At 51.9% G+C, this 20078-nt stretch overlaps 1 protein-coding gene across 10 annotated transcripts in view; it reads left to right on the top strand.

The window, feature by feature from the left end:
- FMNL3 (formin like 3) overlaps positions 1-20078 on the top strand; it is a 65736-nt gene that overhangs the window by 40366 nt on the left and 5292 nt on the right. For 5 of the 10 annotated variants that reach the window (XR_002515640.2, XM_003906335.5, XM_031650455.1 and 2 more), the window contains exons 3-26: positions 92-172; positions 392-468; positions 4218-4301; positions 7698-7850; positions 9098-9206; positions 9389-9465; positions 9793-9886; positions 11299-11373; positions 11969-12079; positions 12396-12545; positions 12903-13004; positions 14016-14295; positions 14770-14838; positions 14928-15052; positions 15345-15547; positions 16276-16510; positions 16663-16731; positions 16862-16942; positions 17034-17163; positions 17840-18000; positions 18333-18434; positions 18772-18864; positions 19132-19255; positions 19389-19503. Coding sequence is in view for 9 of the 10 variants with exons in the window: in XM_003906335.5 (XP_003906384.1) it covers positions 92-172; positions 392-468; positions 4218-4301; positions 7698-7850; positions 9098-9206; positions 9389-9465; positions 9793-9886; positions 11299-11373; positions 11969-12079; positions 12396-12545; positions 12903-13004; positions 14016-14295; positions 14770-14838; positions 14928-15052; positions 15345-15547; positions 16276-16510; positions 16663-16731; positions 16862-16942; positions 17034-17163; positions 17840-18000; positions 18333-18434; positions 18772-18864; positions 19132-19255; positions 19389-19480 (2877 nt within the window). In the remaining variant the exon portion in view is untranslated. The other 5 variants (XM_021922306.2, XM_003906336.5, XM_021922309.2 and 2 more) reach the window with 5 other exon arrangements.

Genomic DNA, 20078 nt, shown 5'->3' with positions numbered 1-20078 from the left:
CACTGAACACTATGAGTGCTCTTCTTCCTCAGTGCCCTCCTCAGGTCTCTGGTTGTCTTTGTGGATACGCATATGCATGTTTCCCTTACAGGAACGATTCCAGGTGAAGAATCCTCCCCACACTTACATTCAGAAACTCCAGAGCTTCTTGGACCCCAGCGTAACTCGGAAGGTGAAGTATGAGGCAGAGAGGCCCCGTCTTGCCAGCCTTTATAGTCCTGTGGGGTTTGGGGGCAAACCCTTTGACTTGGATATTGGACATCTGTTTCTGAGCCTTGGGAGCTGGATTTCAGGGTTCTGTGGCCAGGGACCTGGAATGGCTGGCCAGTAATGGAGGGAAAATCTATAACTGCCCTCTTGTATTCTTCTCCTTCTCTACCCTTTTTTACAGAAGTTCAGGAGGAGGGTGCAGGAGTCAACCAAAGTACTAAGGGAGCTGGAGATCTCTCTTCGCACCAACCACATTGGGTGAGTTGGATTGGCCGCAGTAGCCTCTTCACCTGGCCCCAGGCTGTTGGCTGGGCACACAGGATCTGCTGTCCTCTGGGGATGGTGTTCCTGTTCATCTTCCCTGCCATGAGGCAGAGTTGCCCCTTGAATGGCTTCTGGCTCCCCAGAGCTTTGGACTGTTTCTTTTCTGACTTTTCTGCCCCCTCAGCTCTGCCAGCTGCTGACTAGATGTTTCTGGCAAGCTTGAGGCCTCTCCTGGGGTCCTCCGCCTGTGGCTTTGAGTGGAAGACATTCCCACAGCAGTTGAGACTGGAGTCTGCCTGTGGCCTGGTGCTGGGCCAAGCAAGGCCCAGAGAAGGCTGAGGGTGGGGGGAACATACTGTATTGGGTAGCTGAGACCTACTTCCCGTTCTGTGACTATTTGGACTTTTTGGTGCCTGGGAGAAGATAATCTTAGTTCATGAGCAGAAGAAGCTTCCTTAAGCACCAGGAAAGATGTAAGGCAGTGGGGGCCAGGAGCTGAATGTTTTCTATATTCACAGACCGTGGTGCTCCCAACCCATTGACAGGGCCCTTAGGAACTGTGTGAGTCTTTTTTTTTCCGGTCCCTGAGTGGGAAACCAGGAATTGCTGAACAAGCAAAAGGCTAATGTGTGAGGTACAGTGAAAGAGGGTATTGGCCTCAGTGTTACGAAACTGTAATCAGCAAAGATATATGAAAGTGAGAGAGAGAGAGAGAGAAAGTGTGTATATGTGTGCGTATGTGTGCTCATGCAAAAGGACAGTGAGGGACATGTGATGTAGAACTGCAGGCGGGGTTACAGACCTGATGGAGGGCCTGGCACAAATGTCCAGTGCTTATGAGTGAGCAGTGGAAGCCCGGGTGGGGGTGGGGTACCCAGGCTTCCTGACAGTGGGGTAGAGACAGCCAAATGACATCATCAGCCTTTCCCCTCCTGTTGTAGCAGCAGCCCTTATCCACCCCCAGGGCAAGCCTTCCCGGGGTTCTTTAGAGGGAGAGGACACCTGTGTGTGTAGCCAGTTGTAGCAGCAATCACAAGGGAAACAGCACAGGAGAGAACAGGAAAGGGATAGTTCCTGGCCTCAGTAACTGTGCTCTGGTGGCCCGAGTATGGCTTCTGTAACTCATCTGTGAATCAGACATTGAAAGCCAAGCCACTGAGAAAGGTGTGGCCAAGCCTCTTCCTTTGTTTGGTGAATCCTTCATGGAAGGACAAAGTGGCAGGGGCTGCTTGTGTGTGAGGGCAAGAATGACACCAGTGGCAACCCTGAGTGCTACCTGCCACCCGAAGCCACCTACCACTCTGCATTCCTCCATAGTCCCTTCTGTCACTCTCAGCCCGTCTGTCTTCTTTTTGTTTGTTTTTAAAGACAGGGTCTTGCTCTGTTGCCCAGGATGAAGTACAGTGACGTGATCATGACTCACAGAAGCTTCAGCTTCCAGGGCTCAAGTGATCCTCCTATCTCAGCCTCCCAAGTAGCTGGGAACACAGGCACACACCCATGCCTGCCCATTTTATTTAATTTATTTATTTATTTATTTATTTATTTATATTTTGAGACGGAGTCTAGCTCTGTCGCCCAGGCGTGATCTCGGCTCACTGCAACCTCTGCCTCCCAGGCTCAAGCCATTCTGCCTTTGCCTCCTGAATAACTGGGACTACAGGCGTGTGCCACCACACCCAGCTAATGTTTGTATGTTTAGTAGAGACAGGGTTTTGCCATGTTGGCCAGGCTGGTCTCAAACTCGTGGGCTCAAGTGATCTGCCTGTTTTGGCCTTCCAAAGTGCTGAGATTATAGACGTGAGCCACTGTGCCTGGCCTGCCTGTCCATTAAAAAAAATTTTTTTTTAGTAGAGACAGAGTCTAGCCTTGTTGCCTAGGCTGGTCTTGAACTCCTAGGCTCAAGTGATCCTCCTTAAGAATCCCAAAGTGGAGCCACTAGTACCCAGCCTTGTTTTCTTGATTAAGTCTTGCTGTAGTCATCTGAGGATGGGGATGTGCTTTCATTGGGAGAAGGCCACAGAGCAGTTTATGACAGTCCCTGCTGCCTGCCCCCTCTACCTGGTGCCTGCTCCTCTGGCTGCTGGCCAGGAGCTAGGTCCAAAGCAGCGTGGTTCCCAGGCCTGGGGCCTCTTGGCAGTTGGCACACAAGTTAGAGGTCCTGGACGTGGTCCTTTGTTCCCAGGGAATAGCTCAGTGCCTGGCATTTTAGGCATGCCTGCCATCTGAACTGCAGCTTCTCTGGGTAGAGTTATGTGGAAGGATCCTTCCTGGATTTCTGGGAAGCGTTTGTCAGATTGTGGGTGCTTCAGGGTGGAAGGAACCCAGGGCAAGGTGGGGAGAGGAGGATCCTGCTTTGGTCACAGCCTGATCAGCCCCAGGGCTTGCAGAAGTTGGGTGTGCAGGAGCAGCAGATGGGAACTCAGGTTCTGGAGAGGGACAGGCTGGGAAGTGGGATTCTGGAGCCTCTCCAGCTCCTCTTTCCCTGGTTTGTATTGGTTTCTGTGCCTTGCCTAAGCACCCTTTAACCTCTCCTCAAAGTGTCAAGATCCCGAAATAGCAGTATAGACTCAGACAGGAAATGAGAAGGGGGTGGGGAGCTGGAGAGCAGACAGACAGGAAACGGGAGGCCTGTTGGCCCCCAGAGAGGAAGCTAACTTCAGGCAGCTCCGGTGTCAGTCAGCTTCAGCCAGAGCCTGCTGCCAAATCTCAGCTGGGCCTGGTGGTGTAGCTCCAGAGTCTCTCCGTAGCTTGGGGTGTGGCTGGCCAACATGGCGCTGGTTTTCCAGCTGTTGGGGAGAAGAGGCCCCGCACGGCAGTTTGGGCAGAGCTTTCCTATAAAGACCCCCAGAAATTCTGAAGGAGTAGAGCACTCTAGATTAGGGTTTCATCCTGAGCGTTTTATGTTTCTGCTATGGAATGAACCTGTCATGTAACAGTTCCCTAGATTTGCCCTTGACTTTCATTCCAGGAATATCTCAGCCCAAAAGGACTGAAAGCAGCAGGGAAAATAATGCCCTGGGATATGGTCCCTAGGTGCTTTGTTGTCTACCTTCCTGGCTGAGGGGGGGCCCACGTCCTCAGGTTGACTCAGAGTGGTCATAGACATCCTGGAGTTCCTCGAGTTCCTGATCACCCCCATGCTTTTTCAGGTTCTGACAAACTCAACATGACTAAATACAGAACTCCTATACATCTCTGTTTGCTCACTGCTTTCCAAAACTCCTCTCCTTAAACTTGGTAGAGAGTGCTTTGCCCCAGGATACTTCTGTTCCAGAGCTCTCCTTGACTCTTCCTGCTGGTGTCTTGACAGGCTTCAGTCAGGTTGGAGACTTGCTGGCTTCAGTCAAGCACAACTCTGCACACGGGCCTGTGGTCAATGCTCTTGATACTTCCTAAATTCTTCCAACAAACACTGAGCAAGGACATGTGGAGGGATGCAGAAAATAATTGAGCCAGGGTCTGGCCCTTAAAGAGGGAGTACTTGAGAGCTTGTTTGTCTAAAGCACCTTCGTGATAAAGCAAGTGGTATTAGAAGGGCCTGTACTTTCCCCATCCCTGGCTTCCCTGCCTAGGGGAAGTCCATGACCGTGGATGGGTCTGTCATGGGTTTTGATCTTCAGAATTTTCCTAGCCTGGTGCTGGGTTCCAGGAGGAGGAGGTGTTGGATCAGAGGCATGTCACCCTCCTGATCCTTGACCCACTTTAGCAGACCCCTTCCACTGTGTTTCCTTTATCTGCAGGTGGGTACGGGAGTTTCTGAATGATGAAAACAAAGGCCTGGATGTGCTGGTGGATTACCTGTCCTTTGCCCAGTGTTCTGTCATGTGAGTACCACCCCGGGGCTAAGGTTGGGGACCAGTTGGGGGAGGACATAGTTCTATTCTGCTTTGATAAGGAAGGGTGAGAGTTCAACAATGAAGATGGAAATGGGAATCCTGGACAGGAGGGAGTAGCCCAAGCAGTGGTGTGGAAGTAGGCAGGCAAGCCCAGAGATGTCTGGGGATCAGTGAAGAATGGTACTAGGCTGGAGTAGAAGATAAGATGCATTTTGGAGAATAGGAGAGAGAGATGGAAAGGGAGCTTGGAATCAGAAGCCAAGGCATCCAAATGCCAAGCTGTGAGCAATCCAGGGAAATGTCCTGGCTTCTGGTAGAGATGCCTTGGTGGGATCCATTCATCTTTGCAGAGTTGAGTCTTCCAGAAGCAACTTTGGGTTTCCAGACGTGAGAGGGTTATTACTCCAGGTCATTGTTGAAGAACCCAGGAACAGTGAGCATGACCTTTTGACCTGGATAGAAAAATGAAGTATTCAGGAGTCTTTTTCTAGCAGGCATGGGGGCTTGGAGGCAGCCAGAAGTGAGTTAGCACAGAAAAGGTGGCCTGGTATAGTGGAAGGAATGAGAGCTCTTGAGTCAGACAAAGCTGAGTTTGGGTCTCAGTTCTGTTATTTACTATCTGTGTGACTTCAAAGCAAGTTTTTAATCTTCTTCTATGAAAGGAGATCCACATTCCAGGGTTGTTGTGAAAATTAGATGATGACGTGTTAAAACACTTAGTATTGTTTGGAACATACTAGGTCTGTATTGTGGTAGCAGATCTACTGTTAATTTCATTATTATTATTTAAAGTGGCATACCCTACCACAATTACCTGAATATATGGAATTACATAATAAACATAATGACCAACACATTTAGACTTATACCTAGGACAGGTCAGCATTAGGGAGACCAGTCTTCCCGGTTTGCCCATGACTGTCCCTGGTTTTCCCCAGTGTCCCAGGAAACTCCTCCATCCTAGGACTCAGCCCTAACATTTTTTTGAGACAGGGTCTTGCTCAGTTGCCCAGGCTGGAGTGCAGTGGCACAATCTCGGCTCACTGCAGGCTTGACTTCCTGGGCTCAAGCAGTCCTCCTGCCTCAGTCCTGCCTCAGTCCTGCCTCAGTCCTGCTGAGTAGCTGGGACCACAGGTGTACACCACCATGCTTAACTAACTTTTTGTGTGTTTTTAGTAGGGATGGGGTTTCACCATGCTGCCCAGGCTGGCCTTGAACTCCGGGGCTCAAGCGATCCAGCTTGCCTCGGCCTTCCAAAGTGCTGGGATTGCAGGTGTGAGCCACTGCTCCCAACCAGCTTCCACTTTTCTAACTACTGTCCTTGCCCCCTTGGCCATTCTTCTTTTTCCAGCAGGTCTTCAGAGTCATCTCCTTAGGAATTTGAACTGATGCTTCTTCTACGTTCAGTGCCTCTCTCACCTTTTCCAGGTTATCCTCTGTTAAAGGCAAGAGTGGCCCACTTTCATTCTTGTCTCAGCAGAAGTCATACCTCGTGTGATTGTCCTCTCTCTTAAAAAAAAATCTTTTTATAGAAAGAAATGAAAAACATTTGGTGAAATAATTTTTCTTTAAAAATTCAGAGCTTTTATAGTAAAAAATGTAGCTCATTTTTTCAAATAAGCCTATCTCTCTTACTTGAAAAGCAAACAAATTCCAGCCGCCCTAAACCAAGAGTACCCTGGAACCTCAGTATTGTAGTGTCCATGGCAGTACCTTTGACTCTGTTTTTAAAAAAGAAGGACTCTGTGTGTGGGAGACAGTGTGTGTTTTGGGAAGGATTGAGAGGGAAAGGGTGAGGCCAAATAGAGTTTGAGTGAAGATACTTGTTTTTAAACTGCATATACCAGTACAAGAGGATACAGTGTTGTTGCTGATGGAGTCAGCAAGCTGTTTCCCTGTCAGGAGATTCCTCTGATGTCTACTTGAGAGCCCCATTAAACACCTCCTGATCATGAGGACACTAAAGCCTGCTCCCACTTCCTTTGGAATATTCTGACATCTGTAGATATCCCTTCCTATTCCAGAAAGCCTCAACCTCTGTGCCTTTGACCCCATATCTGAGCAGAATGCTTCTTGGGGGAGAAGAACCTGTAGGAGATGCTCCCTTAGTCTTTTAATGACCTACATGGAGGAAGAGGACAAGAAGGAGAGGGACAGTTTCTCAGAGGGGTATATCCTGAAGTGAGGATGTATAAGAGAGGAGTCTCTGTGAGTTTGTGATCTTGGCCGTCTTCCTTGTCCTGGCCACACTGACAAACTGCTGATGGTTGACTGGGCGCAGTGGCTCACATGTAATCCCAGAGCTTTGGGAGGCCAAGATGAGAGATTGCTTGAGCCCAGGAGTTTTAAGACCAGCCTGCACAACATAGCAAGACTCCATCTCTACAAGAAAATCTTAAAAAATTAGTCAGGCATGGTGGCACGCACCTATAGTCCCAGCTACTCGGGAGGCTGAGGCGGGAGGATTGCTTAAGCCCAGGAGTTAGAGGTTACAGTGAGCCACGACTGTGCCACTGCATTCCATCCTGGGCCACAGAGTGAAACCCTTTCTCTTAAAAAAAAATAATAATAATTGCTGATGGTGGAAGACATCTGGTTCCAGGATCAGGAAGTGACAAACCATTCAACTCCTGCAGAGGCTAGACTACAGGACCCTGGTCCACAATCTCAACTTATAATTTCCTCCCCCAGGGCAACTGAAGCCCAGGGAGCCTGTATACCTGAAAAACCTAGAAACCTCAAGTAGCCAGAACCATAGAGAACCTGGTCATTAAAGCCCAGTGCTAAGATGGGGCAGTGGTGCTCCTCCAAACAATAAAGGACTGTCCCACTCTGGGTTTGGCAGAACCCCCTTTCCTTTCCATTCAGTCCTGCCATCCACAATCAACTGGACTCCTTCAAGGCACTGAAAGGCCCTTTGGGTGCTGGCATTTGCCAACTAGCAAGACCTGCAGTTCGCCCATTCCCCACCATTCCCTCTACGGGGGCAGATTCTTCATGGGGGGCCACAGCTTCCTAGAGATGTTCCATCTAAGCTGAGAGTGCAGAAAGACTGCCAGCTCCTGAGTGGCCCATGAGGAGGACACTCCTCCTGGAGTTTCCTGGCCAGTGGGGAGCAAAGGAGTTGGCCTCCATCAGCTTCCCATCTCCTTAGACTCCCCTCCTGGTTGCTGCCTGTGCTGCTTCTGCCACTGTTCTGTGTTAGTGGCTCTTCCAGCTAGGATCAGGTCTCTGCTGCCCAGTTCTGCTTTTTCTCCTTGCTACCCCTGCTTCTTGTTGCCCTGGAGGCCTGAAGGGTGGGGGTAGGCTCGCAGGGGGCCTTGGCACTGAATTTCTCCCGCGTATGTGCCTGTGTGTGCGCACGTGTATCCTTTCATGCTCCAGGTTTGACTTTGAGGGTCTGGAGAGTGGTGACGATGGTGCATTTGACAAACTCCGGTCCTGGAGCAGGTCCATCGAGGACCTGCAGCCACCCAGCGCTCTGTCGGCCCCCTTCACCAACAGCCTCGCTCGCTCTGCGCGCCAGTCTGTGCTCCGGTATGTGTGCTCTTGCTCTGCCCGCCTGCCTCCCACCCTACCCTTCAGTGCAGGTTTCAGGTTCAGCGGTGAGTGCTCATGCTCCTCCCTCCACTCTTGCTTCCAGGCTCAGCTCTCTTGCCCTCTGCCTGCCAGTCTGTCTCTGGTCTGTCCTCTCTGTCTCCTTGACTCTGCCCAGCGGTCTGTCCTGGGTAAGTACATGGTCTCAGCTGCACTCACCCCACATGGGGTTCCAGCTCTCCCCACTCCTAACCCCTCTCTGGGGGGCCCCTTCATTCCTCACTCACACTCTGCCATTCCTCCTGGGTCTCTTGAGCAGGGCACATCTCATACAGGTCCATGGCCTTCACTGGGTGATCCAGCTCCTACCCTCATTCTGTTTCCCTGTAGTTCTTCACTCTGCCCCTTCAGCTGCTTGGAGACCAGCTCCCACCCAACCTGGCTCCCCCTTGCATTCCCTTCACCTCTTCCTTCAGGACTTTTCTCTCTAAGGGTGCAACATGCTCATCTGTCTGTCTGCGGTGTCTAGAAAGCTGTCCTGCCTGGAGGTAGGCGGATGGACTGGATGACTTCTCAGAGCCCCTTCCTACTCTGGGAGGCTTCCCTTTGGGTCCAATGGCCCTTTCCTTGGTTTCTATCTCTCTTGTGGCCATGCTTTTCTCCTAGTCTCCTTTGGGTTGTGTCCCTTGGATACTGTTGATTATTCTTGTCATGCATGAGCAGACAGTGTCTCCTCCCTTTTCCATGAAATATCACTGAGAGGGTGGAGGGGTAGTGCAAAGCCAGACATAGCCCTGTGGCCCCACTAAAGCCTTTGGGGGTCGGCTCTGCCTTTTCTGTGATACAGAAGTGGGATGGGAACCACGATGCTCTTGTCTCACAGATTGTGCAGAAGGTGCAGCAACTGGAAGTGGGTGGAGGGAATGCTCAGATGACTGTGTCTCTGGACCCATCTCAGGGACTAGGAAGGCCTACACAACTACTACTTGTATTTTGAAGGATCTCTAGGTTTCGGGCACTGGTTATAAAGCCGGGATCCTGAGTAGTTGCTGATAAAGGCCTACTTAAGGAGGTGAAAACAGGCTGAACACTCTACCTCCTGCACGCTGTCCCTCTTGGCTGTTAGTACTATTCCCTATTTTTTGCCACTACTAAGGAGCAGCCTGCTCTCTGGGTGATGGTGAGTGCCCCTAGATGCTTCACTGGCAGCCTCAGCTCCCACCTGACTGCCTGGCCCATCTCCCCAGGTATAGCACTCTCCCTGGGCGCAGGGCCCTGAAGAACTCCCGCCTAGTGAGCCAGAAGGATGACGTCCACGTCTGTATCCTTTGTCTCAGAGCCATCATGAATTATCAGGTAAGGGGGAAGCACTAGTCGTGGGTGCTCTACCTCTTCTGCCTCATCTGCAAAACCAGGAGAGCTAGGAGGGCACCAGCTTATAAAAGACAGGTTTGCTGGTGGGCCTATGGTCAAGGAGATCTGCTGGGCTCTCTCTTTCCCACCATCAAGGTCTCCTCCTTCTGTCCTTTCTCTTGTAGTATGGATTCAACCTGGTCATGTCCCACCCCCATGCTGTCAATGAGATTGCACTTAGCCTCAATAACAAGAATCCAAGGTGAGTTCCTTCCCTCCCCTTTCCTCCTCACTCTGTTCAGGGCTCTGGATATCTGTATTCCATGTATTCCTGACAAGTCCTGCCTAGCCTTGGAGTCCTGTCAGAGCCTTGGTTTGGACCCCCTCACCTCTGCTGGAGGAGAAGTATCCCTGGCTCTCCTCTAGTCTATACAGCTTAGTAAAGGAGCAAGCCCGCTTTCTCCCACCCTCTCTCCTCACCACTGAGGCTTTCTCCACTCTCCAAAAGGACTTACCCAGCCAGGGAAGTGAGCTGTGTAGTTGTCAGGATGGGGAGCTAGGGTGTTAATCTTCCTTCTTCACCCCTTAGGACCAAAGCCCTTGTCTTAGAGCTTCTGGCAGCTGTGTGTTTGGTGCGAGGAGGTCACGAAATCATCCTTGCTGCCTTTGACAATTTCAAAGAGGTCAGTCTTTTGGCTTTGCGTGTGTGTGTGTGTATTTGCAGGGGAGAAGGCAGGGAGCCAGGTAGGTAAGCACCATTTCCCATGATCTGCAATGCTTTTTAACATTCCAGTGCTTGACTAAGCAACCTCTCTCCTGAACTCCCACTGTTTTTAATACCAGAACTTTAGTCTTACTAGATCTTCGGGCCAAGAAACCTCCTGATTGGCCAGCTAAAGATACCCTCAGCTAGCTGAGGGCTATAGTCTAATGGTCCTACTTGGACCCTGCATCCAGATCACCTAAGGAGCTTGTTAAAAGTACAGATCCCTGTGCTCTAGTTCAGACCCATTAGAGGCCTGAGTATATGTACTTAAGTGACACCCCAGATGGGAATCTGATGCGGTGAACCACTGGTAGAACCCAAAGCACATATGTTTGAAATGGGAGGAGAAGGTAAGCAAGGATGTCTCCTGGGTTGTTGGCTGTTACTGGTGAGGAGAGAAGGAACTCCTTTGTGGCATTTGCCCCAGCTCCTGGGCCTGCCTCTGAAACCCCTATCTACTTGAGCACAGGATTCTTCGACATCCAGCCACAGCTGGTGGTCCCACCCCTTCCTCTTCTTTGGACCTCTTCCCTAGCATCCATTGTTCAAGCCAGGAAATGGCTCTTCCTCCTTGAAGCCCAGAGGCTCAGAGGAGCCTCTAGACCCCTCTCAGAGAGGGCTTTCCTGTACACTGGCCCTTCCTCTGCATCCCCACTAGGACTGCAGCCTCCTGTCTTAGCCATGGCCTTCCTCCCTTCCTCCTTCTTTCCCTCCTCCTTTTAGTAACTTGGCAGCATCACATCCCTGTGTTTCTTCTTGACCTATCCCCAGAGGCACTCAAAGCCCAGCTTAAGGGCACAGGCTTTACTGAATTCCCTCAGCAATTTGGTGGGGGACCATAGACCCAGAGCCAGATTGTAGGTCCCAGTTTTCTTTCTTTTTTGAGATGGAGTCTCACTCTGTGGCCAGGCTGGAGTTCAGTGGCACAATCTCACCTTGCCGCAACTTCCACCTCCCGGGTTCAAACGATTCTCCTGCCTCTGCCTCCCAAGTAGCTGGGACTACAGGCATATGCCACCATGCCCGGCTAATTTTTGTATTTTTAGTAGAGATGGGGTTTCACCATGTTGCCCAGGCTGTTCTTGAATTCCTCACCTCAGGTGATCTGTCCATCTTGGCCTCGCAAAGTGCTGGGGTTATAGGCATGAGCCACCACGCCCGGCCCCAGGTTTTCTTTTATAGTGTCCAGAATGCCCTATTTCATATATAGAGTTGTGGTTAAGCTTGGTCTGAACCAGTCCTTTGCCATGATGTTCCTGGGAGCCAGAGCATAGGGGCTTGGGTTCTGCACAGAGCAGATCCTTTCACTGAGAAAGTTTGCTCATTCAGGTATGCAAGGAGCTGCACCGCTTTGAGAAGCTGATGGAATATTTCCGGAATGAGGACAGCAACATTGACTTCATGGTGAGGAACTGGGCCTGGGTCCAGCACCAGGGCTGTGTGTTCCTTGACAACAGGGGTGAGGCCAACAGCGTATCTTGATATTCCATGTAGAGCCCAGAATGATTCTATTCAGCAAATGCTTCTTGTCCACCTGCCCACCCCAGAGAGCTCTTAGAAACTTCAGGACATCATTTGTCTATATTGGATCTATCTCCTTTTCCTCTTTTCTGTGGCCTTTTTGTCCTTGAATTGGATCCTTTTTGAGCTGCCCTCCCTTTCCTAAGCTCTTCCTCTAGCTTCTCTTCCCCTCAGTGCAGGGTTTTCGGCTAGGTAAGATTTCCTTGAGGAATACCTGCTGATGTACAAAGGAAATCAGAGAGCTATATCTTCACTTACATCTGTTTTTCATGTAATTTACTTGTCTTTATACATTGAATATTAAATGACTTTTTAAAAATTAAAATGCTCTTATTGCCCGCATAAAGGCTTAACTCTTTAATTGACTCCCTGTAATTATCCACATGATGATGATATTCTAACAGCCACCTATCCTCCTGGTCTCTTGGCTCTCATCTGCCCTTCCTGTTGCTGCTTCTCTGGGCCTCCTCTTCTTCAGGTGGCCTGCATGCAGTTCATCAACATCGTGGTGCACTCGGTGGAGGACATGAACTTCCGGGTCCACCTGCAGTATGAGTTTACCAAGCTGGGGCTAGAGGAGTTCCTGCAGGTGAGCTGGTTGGGGTCCTTGTAAGGTGAGGTGCGTTGGGATCCGTTTAGCCATATCACAAATGATTTTTCTTTTATAAGTGCCTAGTCCTTGATGCTCTTGGGACCCTGCCTGTCTTCTGTGGCCTGGGACTCAGGACCTCTGCAGATAACTCCCCAGTCAGGCCACTCCATGGGGCGAGAATCTGACATGGCCTGCAGCAGGAACTCTTTGGGAAGTGGTGGCGAAGGGGGATGAGGACTAAGTCTTTCTCAGAAAGTTCCCCTGATGATCTGCCTGCTCCTACAACAACTACTACTCTCTGCTCTTCCCCCAGAAGTCAAGGCACACAGAGAGTGAGAAGCTACAGGTGCAGATTCAGGCATATCTAGACAACGTGTTTGACGTCGGGGGTTTGTTGGAGGATGCAGAGACCAAGAATGTAGCCCTGGAGAAGGTGGAAGAGTTGGAGGAGCATGTGTCCCATGTAGGTGGTCTTTCTTTGCCTGCCAGAGCCACTGTTGATGGAAGCTCAAGTTACCAGGAATCCTAAGCTGACCCATTGCCTCCAGATTGAGTCCCAGGGAGGCTTTAGAACCCACCAGGGCTCTCAAGAGCATACTCAGGTCTGAGCCACTGGATCATCCACCAATTGGAACACACACCGACCTCCAGGGCTGGGCATGAGGTGGCATTGGTCTTGAGACAGTCAGAATGTGGCCTTTGTCTTGTATCTGTTATCCCTTGTGTTGAGGGGTTGGACTCAGGTCTTGACTAGGGTTCAGGCTGTGCTGAGTGCCCAGGCTTTAGGGCCAGCACAGAACCTGCCCTTCCTGTTGTGCAGCTCACAGAGAAGCTTCTGGACCTAGAGAATGAAAACATGATGCGGGTGGCAGAGCTAGAGAAGCAGCTGCTGCAGCGGGAGAAGGAACTAGAGAGCATCAAGGTACAAGTACTCTGGGAAGGCGGTCCCTGACTGATCCTGGGCTCCAGGGCCTTGGGGTTTTGCTTTTTTTCCCTGAGTCATATCAAGTTCTTTAGGATTTAGATCTTGATTCACCCTTGAGGTACTCAGGTCTGGGTGGGCTGATGATTTCACCCCATGTTTCTAGTTGGAGAAGAAAGCTGAAGCCAGTGTGAGCCAGACACACACATAAGAGGGTGGGAGCAGCTGGGGCACCCAGAGTATTCTGGAGTTCCAACCCAGCCTCCTTCTACCAGCCTATCCCATTGATTTTTCTCCCGTCTACCCCCATGTTCCTCCCCAAGCCATGGTTAATGAGCAGGGGCAGAGGGACCAGGTGCTCCGTGTATTAGGCTGTCCACCAGGTATCCTAAATTGGCAGGGCAGGTGCTCTTCATATTTCATTCTCTCCTGTATTCTCACCTGACTTTTTGTTCATTATAGTCATGTCCCCATCCTACCTTCTCTTCCAGAAGAATATATGCTGGCTGTGTTGAGCTCAATATGTATCTGCCCAGCTTCTGCTAAGCATTGTATTGGGAGCTATGGAGAATACAGAGGTGGTTAAAACAGGGTCTTGTTTATAGGGCGCTTCCAATTGAGCCATTATACAGGGTCAAGTGAAAGTAAAGCAAAATGAGGCCCAAAGGGCTATGGAGAGAGCAGCTATTTTAGACCGGTGGTAGATTAAGGAGAGTTTCACAGGGGCAACCTTTTTCCCTGGGCTTTGAGAGGTCCATGCAGTGAGAATTGGCTGGAGCAGAGAGGACACTTGAGGGTGCCAGCAGAGGGAGGAGGCAGCTTCTGCTTGCCTCTTTTGTTTTGCTGCCTTCCAGCTTCCCCATTCCCCCACCTGGGCTTCTGCCACTCTGAGCCTCTGAGTACACTCACAGAGACCCTAGTTAAGAGAACCCTGGGTAGGAATTCTCACTCTAGGGGCAATGACTATTCCTTCAGCCCACTTTTCCGTTAATGGTGCTGTCTGCCTGTCAGGAGACATACGAGAACACAAGCCACCAGGTGCATACCCTGCGAAGGCTCATTAAAGAGAAGGAGGAGGCCTTTCAGCGTCGATGCCATTTGGAGCCAAGTGTCCGGGGCCTGGAGTCTGTGGGCAGTGAGGCCCTGGCCAGAGTAGGCCCTGCAGAGCTGAGTGAGGGCATGCCACCCTCCAACCTGGATCTTCTGGCTCCAGCCACACCCCCTGAGGAGGTCCTGCCTCTTCCTCCACCACCAGCTCCGCCCTTGCCCCCTCCACCTCCCCCATTACCAGGTAACCACCACCCCTGGGAACCAGCAGGGGCAGCCTCTTTGTGGGGACCAAAACTGTAGTCAGCAGTGTCTTCCTCAGGGAGAAACTGGGAAAATGGCATCATCTGAGGACTAGGGGGATATAAAATCCGGGTGAGGGAGGGCTGGAATCTGAGAGGAGCTCAAGTTATCAGCACAGGGATGCCCAAAAGCAGATGTGGACCTGTTTTAAGGGTCATAAAGATGTTGCTCCCAATTCCTTTGAAGACAGCCAAGGAGAGGCTTAGTCTATAGCCGTAGAAACTGGGTCAGAGACCAGCAACAACTGCCCTGTCAGAGTTAGAATTTCTGGGAGCAGCTTGAGCAGAGTTCATGTAGGCTCCTTCTCTGAGAGTTGTTTTTTTTTTAAACTCTCAGAGAAGGTGGGGCAGGCAGAGGGGAGGGAAGCCTATGAAGAGTCTCTTGACCCCTGGGTCACTGTATCTTCTTTCCCCAGACAAGTGTCCCCCAGCCCCACCTCTCCCTGGTGCTGCACCTTCTGTGGTGTTGACAGTGGGCTTGTCAGGTGAGTGTCCCCAAGGCTCTGGGCAGGGCTGGTGGGACCAGGGGTGTGTGTCCTTGGCCCCTGTGTCACTGATCCTCCTTCCAAATTAGCCATTCGAATTAAGAAACCTATCAAGACCAAGTTCCGGCTGCCTGTCTTCAACTGGACAGCACTGAAACCCAACCAGATCAGTGGCACTGTCTTCAGCGAACTTGATGATGAGAAGATCTTGGAGGTAACAGGGCCTGGGGTCCAGAGGGGTAAGGTTGAGGGCTAGGGACCTGGTTGCCTTTTGAGGAGATCTGGTCTTAGAAAAGCCATCAGACAGGGTGAGGCCAGGCTCAGCTCCACGAACCCTTCATTCTTGAGTGTATATATATTTCTAGTTGTGTCAACACTTTATTTGTGTTTGTATTCAGGAAATATTCCAGAGTGACAGAGCTCTGGGCCAACGCTGGGTGGGCTGTCAGGAGGTCCTCCACTAGTATGAGGCTACAGCATTTTCCCTGCTCATCTATTCCTGCCAGGACCTGGATCTGGATAAGTTTGAAGAATTATTCAAGACGAAAGCGCAGGGCCCTGCCCTTGACCTCATCTGCTCCAAGAACAAGACAGCGCAAAAAGCTGCCAGCAAGGTGACTCTGTTGGAAGCCAATCGTGCCAAGAACCTGGCCATCACCCTACGCAAGGCTGGCCGCTCGGCTGAGGAGATCTGCAGGGCCATTCACACGTGAGGCTCCCACTGACCTGGGGTTCTCCACCCAGGAGCCTGGGTTTCCCTAGATTCCAGGTCATCTGACAGAACTCCCTCCTATCCCCCTAATCATCCACTGGCTTGGCTTGGCCAGAATTTACTGCATCTGTGCTGGCAGTTCAGCCCAGACCTTCACCCAAGGAGCTCTCAGTCTGTTGGGAACAGTGCAGTAACACTGAGTGATACCACCAAGATGGTAGAAGTATACAGGCAGCTTTGGGAGAACATGGAGGTTCATGTAGCTGAGCTTGGTGATGAATGAGGGAAGCCTTCCCACAGGAGGTAATGTCTCAACTGGGACCTGAAGAAAAGATAGGAGTTAGTCCAGTTCAGGGCCTGGAGGGAGAAGCATAGTGCCTTGGGTACTAAAAATGGAATCTGGCTTTAGTGTAGGGAGAGGAGCAGGAGAAGGTAGAGAGTCAGTCAGAAGTCTTGCAGGCTGGGCCTCATAAGCCATGCTTAGGTGTTTGGACTTCACCCTAGGTACAGAGGGAGTACATTAAAGGGCTTATTAAACAGGAGCATGGAATGTTCCCCTAGGATCATTGCTGGTGCTGTGACAGATGAGGCAATGGGTCCTTTGCCTTTGGCTGTGTGCTGTGTACAGTCCCCTGTCCAGTCCTTCTAGGAGCTTGGAAAATAAAAGGGATGAGGGAAAACGTGGAGAGATGGGAGAACTGACGTGGTCCCTTCCTCCTCCACAGGTTTGACTTGCAGACACTACCTGTGGACTTCGTGGAGTGCCTGATGCGCTTCCTGCCCACAGAGGCTGAGGTAAAGCTGCTGCGGCAATATGAGCGTGAGCGGCAGCCCCTGGAGGAGTTGGCGGCTGAGGATCGCTTCATGCTGCTCTTCAGCAAGGTGGAACGGCTGACCCAGCGAATGGCTGGCATGGCCTTCCTGGGGAACTTCCAGGATAACCTGCAGATGCTCACACCGGTACAGCCCCCACCCAACTCATGGTCCTGGACAGCTGTCCCTCCACCCTCCATCTGCTAGTCACCTCCCCTGCCCTTCCAGTCCTTCTGACCCCTCCCTGTCTTTACTGCATCTCAGCCTGGGGTTACTTCAGTGTTCATATTGTCCTACAGCAACTCAATGCCATCATTGCGGCGTCCGCTTCCGTCAAGTCTTCACAGAAGCTGAAGCAGATGTTGGAGGTGGGAAGAGGTTGTGAACAGGGGTGCTTGGGGTTCTCGGGTCCTAGGTGGGAGCCTGGGGCTATACAGAGAGGAAGAAGGAGCCCTCAGGACCTGAGCCTGACCTGCCTCCCATGCATTCTTTGGACAGATCATACTTGCACTGGGGAACTACATGAACAGCAGCAAGCGGGGAGCTGTGTATGGCTTCAAGCTCCAGAGCCTGGATCTGGTAAGATGGTGAGGGCCAGGAAGCCTGGGGGGCAGCAGTTGTGGAGCCAGTGTGCTTAGCTTTTATGCACTGCCCTGACCCCCTCTCCTAGCTGTTGGATACCAAGTCCACTGACCGGAAGATGACACTGCTTCATTTCATCGCCTTGACAGTGAAGGAGAAATACCCAGACCTGGCTAACTTCTGGCATGAGCTGCACTTTGTTGAGAAGGCTGCAGCAGGTGAGGAGAGCCTGGCTGGGTGGGCCTGCCCTCACATCCAGCCCAGGACAATCCCAGGAAGCTATGAGGAGAGGGAACACTTGGGTCCATTTGTTTCTGGCTTTTGTTATCTTCTTTCTGACCACTTCAAAGCTTTCCGCTGGAGCCTTAAGCAGGGGCCACTCCAGAGGGAGCCTTCCTCCAGGCGCCAGGCCTGGCCCATCCCAGCTCTTCCCAGCTAGGTACAGTGGGAGCAGGAACAGGAAGGGGAGCAGTGACTCTTTACTCCCAACTTCCTCAAACTGGCCCCAGAGATCTTGCGTTTGTGTATGATGTATGTGAAGTGCTTAGAAAAAATCATAAAGCCCTCTATAGACATGAGGTAGCTGTTATTTCTGCCCCACCCATGAACACTAGGGCAGGCCTGAGGCAGTTTCATTGTGGAGACCAGCAGTCTCTGTGGCTTGCCTGCTTTTGTTTGCTACTGTGTTCTTTGGGGTCACAAGCTCAGTTTCCATTCCATTCCCTCCCCCTGTGAGGGATCAGCTAGCTTGGTGTGTACTTCCTTATGTCCACACAGATATGTGAACCTGAATGAGCCCATGCTGAGGGGGAGGGCCAGAGTTTGATATAGCTCTAGGCTGGGAGGTGGGCGTGCCAGGCCCTAGGCATCCTCAGCCAGGCTTTTGGTGACCAGTGTCCCTGGAGAACGTGCTGCTGGATGTGAAGGAGCTGGGCCGGGGCATGGAGCTGATTCGGCGTGAGTGCAGCATCCATGACAACAGTGTCCTCCGGAACTTCCTCAGTACCAATGAAGGCAAACTAGACAAGCTCCAGCGGGACGCCAAGACGGCTGAGGCAAGCACAGGGTGCAGGCGGGTGGGAGCAACCAGGGCCAAGGCTCCAGGCCCCTCTAGGTGGCCCCAGTTCTATTTTTTCTTTTAAATCAAGCAGCTGGCTGTCTATATGTAGGGGGGAGAGCGCGCTTTGGGAGTGGCAGGCAGCTGCCTCTGGAGACTGGTTATTGGGAGCTTTGGGAGCCCCAGGTTCTCTCCAGCTCACAGGGGCCTGGGTGGTTGGTTTTCCTCCCTTTGGCCCTGGGCTCTGCTTTCCGCAGGCCACTCATCCACGGTGTGGGAGCTGGGCTGCCCCTTCCCGCCAGTGACCCGTTCTGCCCACCCCTTCCCCAGGAGGCCTACAATGCAGTTGTGCGCTACTTTGGTGAGAGTCCCAAGACTACACCTCCTTCTGTATTCTTCCCAGTATTTGTCCGATTCATTCGTTCTTACAAGGTAAGCTGCAGATAGCTTTTTAAGAAGTTTGGTTGAGAGAAAACTGACTGAGGGAGAGAAGCCTGGGTTTAAAGTATGGGCCTTTTCCGACTCCTCCTTTGAGTCCTGGGAAGGGAGCGATGCAAGCTGGCGACAGGCCTCTTAGCTGTGAACTGGTGGGCAGGGTGGGGCCCAGGACCTTCCTGTCATTGTTTGGGGCAGGAAGTGCCCCTCCAGAGGGTGGCCACCTGGAGTTAGCGGGTCTCACTGCCACCCACTCTCCACCTCAGTGTGAGCCCCTCCCCTCACAGCCTGTGAGCCTCACCCCCAGCCCCCACCCATCTTCCATGGCTCTTAGGAAGCAGAACAAGAGAATGAAGCCCGCAAGAAGCAGGAGGAGGTAATGCGGGAGAAGCAGCTGGCTCAGGAAGCCAAGAAACTGGATGCCAAGGTGGGTGGGACCAAGAGCTGGGGCCTGGAAGACGACAAGGCAAAAGAGTGGGGGCTGGGGGTCAGAAGGCTAGGGTAGATGAAAACTTGGAGTGGACAGACCACCCAGAGGGCCAGTGGGCTGGCATCCAGAGGGATGGAGGGAGGGCCTTTGGGGATTCCTAGCAGTGCACAAGCAGTGGCATCCTCAGACTGCACCTTGGGGCAGGAACCAGTCCCACATTAGGTCAGTGATGACTTCCTTCCCCCTCCACATTCTTGGCCCTAGACCCCATCCCAGCGGAACAAGTGGCAACAGCAGGAGTTAATAGCAGAGTTGAGGCGGCGCCAGGCCAAGGAACACCGGCCTGTTTATGAGGGGAAGGATGGTACCATCGAGGACATCATCACAGGTGGGGCCCTTTTTTACTCCCTGGGGCCTGGCCATTGCACCCAGCTCCCAAAGCTCAACCTAACTCCTTTGGGCTCTCCTCCCATCCCACCCCCCATGAGGCCTGACCACTGTGTCTCTCTCCTGGGCCACAGTGCTGAAGAGTGTCCCTTTCACGGCCCGTACTGCCAAGCGGGGCTCACGCTTCTTCTGTGATGCAGCCCACCATGATGAGTCAAACTGTTAGCCCCCAAGGCTGGGGCCCGACAGGTACTGGGCACCGCAGCTGCCCCCTCTGCATGCCCATCTCCCAGGATTCCTGCTGGAGACCACAGGCACCTCCTTTCCTGCATGATTTGCAATCACCCTCTGGCAGCCTCCCAGCGATGGGGACACATACTTCTTGCATGCCCCATGCTCTGAGAAGTGTGGCATATCCCCTGCATGTGTCCTTAGGGAAGTGGTCTCTCCCACTAATGCTGTCCTGGCTTCTACTAAGACCCAGTGGGTAGGGAGTCGCCAGGCCAGTGTTGAGGACAGGCCAGAGCAGGCAGGACCAGGCCTACAGTTCTGATCTTTGAGACTGAGGTTGAGGGTCCATTCCCAGGCCTAAGGAACCTTTCCCTAGGGTTCGGTTCTCTTATAAGAGCTCTGGTAGTAGCTTCTGACCAGGAGGTATCAGATGTCCCTTGATCTGTTTCCTAATGTCCAGTCAGCCTGGGGTCTTTTCCTTCTGGCTCTTTCTGAATGCATCTACCTTGTCTCTGTCCACTGCCCAGTGGCCTCTAGTCACCCCCAACCTGATCCACTGAAATGCAAAGTCCAGCAATCTCCCCAGCTGGGTA

Source organism: Papio anubis, chromosome 9, assembly GCF_008728515.1.
Source record: "Papio anubis isolate 15944 chromosome 9, Panubis1.0, whole genome shotgun sequence".
In the NCBI taxonomy this organism is placed as follows: Eukaryota; Metazoa; Chordata; class Mammalia; order Primates; family Cercopithecidae; genus Papio; species Papio anubis.
The sequence above is the reverse complement of the archived record's forward strand: the minus strand, read 5'-3'. Positions and strand labels throughout refer to the sequence as shown.